The following is a 9676-nucleotide window of genomic DNA, read 5'->3' as shown; positions in this document are numbered from 1 at the left end:
TGAGATTTGAACCCACATCCAATGCCATTTGCATATACCTTCAATGAAGTAGCCCATAATGGAGCTCCCATATTTTACATGTGTGCTGTACAGATAAAGTGAGTGCCTGTACATGCTTACACTGTTGTAGTTGTATTATGTCTTAAGATTTATTGTGATTTGTGAAGTCATTATTTGATTTAAACTTTAGGCTACTTCAAAGAGAGGTACAGTCGGAAATTCATGAGTATGGGGAATTATTGTACAATGCCACAGGACATTGCTGTCAAGTTCATCACTCATGAGGTGCTGTGGATAGTGTCCCTGCCTCTGAACCTGAAGTTCTGGGCAGGATTTTCCAGCCATGCTCATCCAAAGACCAGAAAATTCCGTCCGAGGTAAATAGATCGATGCACAGTCTATGTCAAAGGATATATTGGCCTTGGAGGGAGTGCAGAGGAGGTTCACTAGGCTGATACCGGAGATGAGGGGGTTGGACTATGAAAAGAGACTAAATAGACTGGGTTTGTCCTCGTTGGAGTTTAGAAGGATGAGGGGGGATCTTATAGAGACGTATAAGACAATGAAGGGGATGGATAGGGTAGAGGTAGAGAGATTCTTCCCGCTTAGAAAGGTTAGCAGGACTAGATGGCACAGCCTCAAGATAAGGGGGGGGTGCAGTTTAGATCAGAGTTGAGGAGGAACTTCTTCACTCAAAGGGTGGTGAATCTCTGGAATTCTCTGCCCGTTGAAGTGGTGGAGGCTACCTCGCTAAATATATTTAAGTCACGGGTAGATAGGTTTTTGACAGACAGGGGAATTAAGAGTTATGGGGAGAAAGCGGGAAAGTGGAAATGAGTCACTTCAGATCAGCCATGATCTTATTGAATGGTGGAGCAGGCTCGAAGGGCTAGATGGCCTACTCCTGCTCCTATTTCTTATGTTCTTATGTTTTTATGTCTCCCCTCACCCCCACCCCCACTCTACTACGATTCCTGTAGCAGGCAGGATGGGAAAACTCCTCCAATCTGAGTTTGAGTCCCACCCCAGGACTTGATGACCAAGTGTATTCATAACGCAGCCAAACAGCTTGAGTATCAACCAACAAATCCTTCCAAATGCGCCAATGGCTGGCGGTAAGAGCGGGAGAGACGCCTGGCCAGCCACACTTGATGTGGAGTGGTGTCCCTCAAGCTGTAAGCATTTGGTGACAGACTAGTGACCTTTCCAGGAATCACTAGCTATGGAAACAGACCATAGTGCACCACTAAATGTGGGAAAGGGAATTGGAATCATCATTCTAGCGACACGTCAGTACGAAGGACCCAGGTTAGCAATTCCCACAAAGCCATTAACATAAATATGCCTCAGTGACATTTTGCCTGATTACTGTCCTGTGAAGTGCTTTAGAATGTTTTGCTACATTAGGGATGCTCCATAAATGCTGTTGTTCGAATGGGTTGGTTTAAAATGATGAGTCGTTGTTTAATCTGTTTTGATCAGACTCAAAGTACAATGACTAATGTGTTGAAAATGAACTGACCCTCCCTGTTGTCCAATTTGACTTAATAAATATGGTCTCCTTCAGTGACCAGCACAAAACATAATCAAACAACACAGAAAAGCACACAATCATCTGGAGACCTCATTCATTCCTATTATTTCCTATTAAGGAGCATAATTCAATAGAAACCTACACTACTTACACAAAGTATTGCGTTTCTAATTGATTCCAAACACTTATTCATATATTTTACCAAAGGTTGATGTCCTCACCAGTGCAATAATAATCCAATTTCTTATTAAGTTCAATTAACTCTTTGTGTACTGAGAAGTGGTGTTACTCACCTGAGCCTGCTGTTACTCTGAGGATTGCCAATGAGTATGCTAACTCACTGGTTGCCCTTCTTTATTCTATAACATTTTTAAATGTCAAAGAATGGCCCAGTCATATTATATCTACATTACTCAATAAACTACCACATTTTAGACTCACTTGCAAAATTGATACCCATAAAATTAAAGGAATAGCAAGTGCCCAATTATGGGCAGCATGATGGCAGAGTGGTTAGCTCTGCTGCCTCACAGCACCAGAGACTCAGGTTCAATTCCAGCCTTGGGTCACTGTCTGTGTGGTGTTTGCACATTCTCCCCATGTCTGCGTGGATTTCCACCAGGTGGTCTGGTTTCCTCTCGCAGTACAAAGATGTGTAAGTTAGGTGGATTGGCCATGCTAAATTGAGCCTTAGTCTCCCAAGATGTGTAGACTAGGGGCATTAATGGGGTAAATGCAAGGGGTTATGGGGATGGGGCAGAGAGTTGGGTCTGGGTAAAATGCTCTGTCAGAAAGTCAGTGCAGAGTCAGTGAGTTGAATGACCTCCTTCTGCGCAGTAGGGATTCTATAGATTCTATTCCATCACATAAAATTGGGTAAGAGACAGAAAGCAGTGATAATGGTGAATACTTGTTTTAAAAGTGGAGGAAAATGTGCCGTGGCATTCTCCAAGGGGTCAGCACTGGGATTAGTGCTCTTTTTGACATACATTAATCACCTGAACTTGGAGATTTATTTCATTGAATTTCATTGTCTGCCATGGTGGGATTTGAAACCGGGTTCCCCAGAGTATTACCATGTGTAATAAAAACTAAATACTGTGGATGCTGGCAATTTGAATTAAAAACAGAAAGTGCTGGATAAACGCAGTGGTCGGAATCTTATCACAGTTCACACCAGCAGCATTTTCCCATCACTGCAATGAATGGAGATTTGACTGGTCACCAAATTCTCTGACCTCGCTGCAGCGGGGGTGTGGAGTGAACGGCCAGTAAGATCGCAGCCAGTAGGTCTGGCAGTAACTGTTGAGAGAAAAACAGAATTCCATTAGCCTGGATCTCTGGATTACTAGTCCAGTGACAGTGCCCCAATATTATTGTCTCTCCCAGAGACAGACCTGTGGGGAAGGGACACCAGAGTGGAACTAGCTGATTGGTTCATTTAGACAGCCACTCAGAACACAACAGAATAAATACCCTGCATCAGTGCTACAGAAATTTGGGAGATTTTCATAGGGGTCCACCCAGGCAGACACTGCCTAAGTTAAGTTTATTTATTAGCACCACAACTAGGCTTACGTTAATACTGCAATTAAGTTATTGTAAAAATCGCCAAGTCGCCACACTCCAGTGCCTGTTTGGGTACGCTGAAGGAGAATTTAGCATGGTCAATGCACCTAACCAGCACGTCTTTCGGACTGTGGAAGGAAACCTACACAGTCATGGGGACAATGTGCAGACTCCACACAGAGAGTGACCCAAGGCTGGAGTTGAACCCGGGTCCCTGGCGCTGTGAAGCAGCAATGCTAACCACTGTGCTAGCTGAGGGGACAGAGAATGAGACTGCATCATTCTATAATTCTGTGAAAATAAACCAAAATGATTTACATTGTCAGAGGCTTTCTAAGAAAAACATGGTGGCCAAACCGAAGCACGAGAGCAGAGGAATAAACTTGGTAAAAGGAGATCACGCTACTTTATGTTAAACTAATGAAAGAGAGAAGTTTAATTTATGTAGGGGCTGCAAAACCTCAGGCCATCCCAAAGTCCTTTACAGCCAGTGAAGTACTCCTGAATTGTTGCTGCTGTAAGGTAGGGAACGTAAAGGCCAACTGGCACATGGCAAACTCCCCCAAAACAACCCAATAATCATAATAATTCAATAGCATGAAATTAGTGATGTGCTTTTGGTGCTAACTGAGGGATCAATGTCCAGAGAGAATGCCCCTGCTCTTCTCCAAAATAATAATGCCGTTGTTATGACCAGGTGACGAATGGAATGGTTCCCCCTCTCCTCGCTCTGTAACAGGTCTTTCATGTGAAAAGGGGATACTATCTAATTCAACAAGTGCTTAATGGCTTCCATGCTGCAATCATAAAACTGCCAATGGGGCAAGTTTTCTTGACTCTAACAAAGAAAGAGGTTCACTTTTTTTAAATAATAAAACATGCATCGACTTTCACAAACACAAACATATTACTCAAAATTCAAATGCACAGAAATACATATTAGAGAGTGGGGAAGGATAGGTGGACAAAACTAGAGTTCATATAAGGAATTCACAATCTTTAGTTGGTGAGTTAGAACCCATAGACATCCACAGTGCAGAAACAGGCCATTTGGCCATCAAGCCATCACCAACAACAATCCCACCCAAGCCCTATCCTCATATATTTACCCTGCTAATCCCCCAACACTAAGGAGTAAGTTACCAAGGCCAGTCAATCTAACCCACGTATCTCTGGACTGTGGGAGGAAACACCCTAGGGGAAACCCACCCAGACGTGGGGAGAATGTGCAGACTCCACACAAACAGCGACCCAACCAAGCCAGGATTTGAATCCAGGTCCCTGGGCGTTGTGAGGCAACTCTTGCTGACATTAGGCTGAATTCAGTAGTCTTGCTGCTTTCATTCAGTGACCTTTTGCTTTCAACATTGAGGCAGTTTAAAACTGCAGATTGATGATTGACCTATTCTTTTGAAAGCAGACCTGGGGAGTTGAGTTCTTCCTTCAAAATTTATGTCTGCTGCACATGGAGAGAGAGAGAAAAACAAGAGCAGACAGGGTCTAAGAGCTTGCAAGTTGGGTGGAGAGAGAGAGGAGGAGGAAGGATCTTTCTGCTTTTTAGCTGAATGCTCCTTAAGTCTTCTGAGAAAACATGTGCTCAAAACATACAAATTGTTAGCTTGTCATGTGACTGCACTCTCCAGCTGCCTAGTCACTCAAACATGATCGTGTATTCCAATTGTAACTGGATTAGGTCAGAAATCCCCCCCTCTTAACTACGGTCCCATTGTTCAGGTGATTGGTCTGGTTGCTTGTCTCCACAGGGTTGAGTATCTGGACCTTGTGCTAATGGACTGGGAAACATAGTTCACCCACATTCCTCTGAAGCCGTCGTCAGCGATGAGTTTTTGCAGACTTGCCATCTTGATCTGAATAGGGCAGGAATGTGAAATGTAATGCAAATTAAGTAGCCATCTTGGCTGCAAGTTCAAGTCACTTTAGTCTACTTTTTCAAAAAAAAGTTAGGCAATTTTTAGAAGTCCAATTCACATTTCCAGTTGATAGATTAAAAATGATTTGTTGTCAAAAAGTATGTTTCTATGACAGAATATTCAGGCACATATTAGAGGCACCTCAGTCAGGACCTCAATTTAACACCTCATTGGATTACACCTTGTGGCAAGAAAAGTCAAAGTTAAACAAAAAATTTAGAATGGGGAAGAAAACAAAAAGAGGAAGGGAGAAAAGAATTCAAAGTATTTACATTCCTGGTTTTAATTGAAATGACTGAAATCCTATTGTGCAGGATTAATTTTTCAATAACAAGACTGCTCCTGAAAGCTGAGTAGCTTAATTACTATTTTGTTTCTGTTTGTGTCTGTACTATAAAACGATATAAAAATGAAGGCTAAAGAGACTTTGAACTAGTAAAAGACTATTGACGGGACAAGTAGAAAAGCATACAATGCCCTCTTTTTATTAGAAAATGTAACATGTACACAAGAATATAAGTGCATTTCACAATGGATAATGAGTTAAGAGTGATCTATCACTTCAATGGACAGTTACTTAATTTTGTAATTCTCTTTGTAATTTATATAAAAGGATCCAGTCACAATGCCATTGATTGATGAGAACTGCTGAAATCCAGTTTGAGGTTATCCAAATCTAGCCTAGCTCACACCAAACCCCGTTCACCCATCAGCCTTCTTCTGCTGGCCAACGTGGACAAAATGTTTGGTCTTTCCCGCCAGCGGGATCTTGCAGTTCTCCCACGACACCACCAGCATGGTGTGTTCCCCAGCAGTGGAGTTTGAGGGGCAATGAGAACCCTGTAGATGTCAGTGGGATCAGAAAATTCTGCTATCAGCCAATGGTGCCTCCAGCGTTGGTTAAGATGCCATCGTGGGGGGAGGGCAGAGGCTGGTGGGTGGATGGAGGGGGGCAGAGTCCACCCCTCAGTTTAGAAACACCACAATTTTAGAATTCTCATTTTTGTCTTCAACTCTTCCTATATTGGTTATTTTCTCCAGCCATACAACCTTCTGGGATCTAGGGCTCCTCAAATTCTGGCCCCATACGCAAACTGATCCACCATGTCATGCCTCCAGTTGTTTAGGCTGTAATCTCAGGAATTCCTTCCTAAATCTCTCAGCCTCTCTATCACTCTGGCTTTGGTCACCTGCCTGAATGTACCTTTACATGGCTTTGTGTCCAGTTCTGTCTGGTAACACTCCTGGGAGATGTCTAATGACCTTTGACTAAGTGCTATATGAATACAAGTTGTTGAGGTATCGGATGCCAGCTATTCATCTTTCAGGGTGGGGAAAGTCGAAATATCATGAAGGAAGAAACCAATCCAGGTTGTGAAAACTGAAACCAACATAAAATACCACAGATGCTCCAAATCTGAAATAAAAGTCGAAAATGCTTGAAAACTCTCAGTGAGTCGGGCAGCTTCCATGGAGAGGGGAACTGTCTCGGGTCAATGACCTTGGTCAGAAAAGCAGATTGTGAGTACTGCCCAAACACAAGAGAACTTGAAAATGCTGACCACTAAAAGGAGAATGTGTTCAGTATTAAATAGAACCATGGAGCACTTTTGTGTCCAAAGGTTAGCGGAAATCTGGAATTCACCCCCGCAACAGGAGACAGTGGATTCAGTTAAAATGTTCAACACTAAGATTGACAAATTTATACTGGGGAAGGGTTTCAAGGAAATTGAATAAAGGAGGGTCATAGACAAGTTAAGGAATATCGGAGCAAGAGGCTAGTGGCGCAGTGGTCACCACTGCTGCATCACAGCAACAGGATTTCCTCCAGGTGCTCTGGTTTCTTCACGCACGCTCCAAAGATGTGTGGGTTAGGTGGATTGGCCATGCTAAATTCCCCTCAAAGTCCCAAGTTGTGTAGGTTAGATAGATTAACCAAGGAAAGTGTGTGTGCTAACAGGGATAGGGCAGGGAAGAGGACCTGGGTAAGATACTCTGTCTGAGAGTCAGTGCAGACTCGATGGGCTGCATGGTCTCTTCTGCACTGTAGGGATTCTATGAGTGAGCCATTCAACCCCTTGAACCTCTTCCCATTCAAGTAGGCCATGGCTAATTGATCGACCCATTTTGGTTCCATATCTCTCAATGCCCTTGCCTAACAAAAATCTATCAATTTGTTTTGAAATTTATAGTTGAATCACAATCTCAATGTTGCTTTTGGGATAGAGAACACTATACTTCCACTAACCTCTATGTGAAGAGGCAACTTTTTGCTGTATCCTTGAATGGCTTAACTTTAATTTTAAGACATTTTTCATTATATTGTCATTCAGGCTAGCCCAGCATTTACTTTCCATCACTAATTGCCTTTGAGAAGGTGGTGGTGAGCTGTCCATGTGGTGTTGGTTGGAGTTCTTGGCTTTTGACCAGCAATAGTGAAGAAACGGCGATATATTCCCAAGTCAGTATGGAGAGTGGTTTGGAGGGGAACTTCCAAGTGGTAGCGTTCCCATGTGTCTGTAGCCCAAATCCTTCTAGATGGTAGTCGTTGTGGGTTTGGAATGTGCTGTCTAAGAAGCCCTAGTGAGATCCTACATTGCATCTTGAAGATGGTGCACACTGCAGCCACTGTGCATCAGTGGTGGACAGAGTGAAAGTTTGTGGAAGGGACACCAACCAAACAGGCTGCTTTGTCCTGGATGCTGTCAAGTTTCTTGAGTGTTGTTGGAGTTGCACTCATCCAGGCAAGTGGGGAGTATTCCATCACACTCCTGATGAGTGCCTTGTAGACAGGCTTTGGAGAATCAGGAGGTGAGTTACTTGCTCTCTTGTACCTGAATAAATAGCTTCTTTCTATCAGTACTATCAACTCATTTAATCACCTTAAAAACCTCAATTAAATCACCCCTTAATTTTTTTATACTCAAGGGAATATAACCCAATCTGTGCAATCTGTCCTCAAAATGGCATAATCTAACTTGGTGAAGTTAGCTCCTCCACACTGCCTTCTACCCTCCTAGTCTGACTCTGCTGTTGCTGCCTTGATTAAATAGCCATTGAATGTGATGTAGACATCACCCTCGCCGCTGTAGACGGCGTTTTCTCGGTTGTCCTGGTAAAGACGCACCCAAACCTCATCTTTCTCACTCAACTCCAGCATGACACTCTGACTCTGCATGATGCTGCGTTCACTAGGCTGTGCGTACAGGATCACCATCTCCTCACCATTGCGCATGAGGTGGAGGTACGTCTCCTTAAAGTTCCAGGTGTGCACGTTGAGGTTAAAGAAGTAGACCCCCGGGACATAGCAGTAGAATTTGCCAGTGAACATGTTGAAGTGGCGGTAGAGGTTGACAAACTCCGTGTCAAAGATCAGCTGCATTTGGAGTTCTTTGCTCTGGAGCCCCTTCTTGCGGCCGACCGAGAATGCAGCATAATATTGCTTGCAGTTATTCCCCGGAATGCCCATTAGTCCTCTGTCCCCCTTGAGGCCAGTAGCACCAATGGGACCAATGGATCCTTCTTTACCAGTTTTCCCTGGCAGTCCTCGCTCCCCTTTCTCTCCTTTGGAGCCTGTAAGGAGAGATTAACATGCAATTTTTTTTTATTAATGCAGTTTTTATTTTGGAGGTCTGAATATTACAGAAAATCCCCACTGCGCAGAAGGAGACCATTCAGCCCATCGAGTCTGCACTGACCACAATCCCACCCAGGCCCCACTCCTGTAACCCCACATATTTACCCTGCTAATCCCCTGACACTAGGGGCAATTTAGTATGGCTAACTTGTACATCTTTGGACTGTGGGAGGAAACTGGAACACCTGGAGGAAACCCACACAGACACAAAGAGAAACTCCACACACAGTAAGAAGTCTCACAACACCAGGTTAAAGTCCAACAGGTTTATTTGGTAGCAAACGCCACTAGCTTTCGGGCCTCTGACTCTTCATCAGGTGAGTGGGGAGTTCTGATCAGAAACAGGGCACATAAAGGCACATAGAAAGGGGATGTCCAGATTATCTCCTGCCTTCCTCCTCCTCCTCTTTCTGCTCACCTCTTACCTGCTGGCAAGGTACAGTGAGGTTGGGCAGTCATGAACCATGTCCTCAGAGGGTAGCTCTTGTCACCTAATGGCCACCCTCTGGTTTGTACAGGTGGCTTCAATGAAGTTGGCACAGTGGAGAAACACAGAATGCAACTGCCAGGATACTGGCCATTGACTGTATGATTAACACTGAGTACGGTCAACACCAGCTGCCTGTTGAGGGACTGGAATTCCTCTCAGTTGCAGTAGATATCGGAGTTGACAGGTAGTGTACCCACAAAGTAAGGTCCATGCAGTCAATGGCACCCTGCACCTCGGAGCCATGACATACACCACTTGCTCCTCTCCACCAGGAGAGAGTGAAATCTATTTCGATGTTTGGGAATACAGAGCCTTTGTGATGTCCATTAGAATCATAGAACTCCTATTGTGAAGAAGAGACCATTCAGCCCATCACGTCTGCACTGAATCTCTAACAGAGTATCAAACCCCCAGGCTCTCTCCCCCACTGTAACCCTGTAACCCCACACATTTACACTAAGGGGAAATTTAGCATGGCCAATCAACCTAACCTGCACATCTTTAGACTGTGGGAG

At 44.0% G+C, this 9676-nt stretch overlaps 1 protein-coding gene across 6 annotated transcripts in view; it reads right to left on the bottom strand.

Moving 5' to 3' along the window:
• Positions 1-5271: 5271 nt before the first annotated feature.
• LOC145354870 (complement C1q tumor necrosis factor-related protein 1-like) overlaps positions 5272-9676 on the bottom strand; it is a 78157-nt gene continuing 73752 nt past the window's right edge. For all 6 annotated transcript variants that reach the window (XM_080206425.1, XM_080206424.1, XM_080206428.1 and 3 more), the window contains one exon: positions 5272-8607. In XM_080206425.1, the coding sequence (XP_080062551.1) occupies positions 8051-8607 (557 nt within the window). In that variant the 3' untranslated portion in view covers positions 5272-8050. The remainder of the gene's footprint in view (positions 8608-9676) is intronic.

Source organism: Carcharhinus amblyrhynchos, chromosome 18, assembly GCF_965287045.1.
Source record: "Carcharhinus amblyrhynchos chromosome 18, sCarAmb.v2.hapA, whole genome shotgun sequence".
In the NCBI taxonomy this organism is placed as follows: Eukaryota; Metazoa; Chordata; class Chondrichthyes; order Carcharhiniformes; family Carcharhinidae; genus Carcharhinus; species Carcharhinus amblyrhynchos.
Note: the sequence above shows the minus strand (reverse complement) of the source record. Positions and strands in the feature narration are given on the sequence as shown.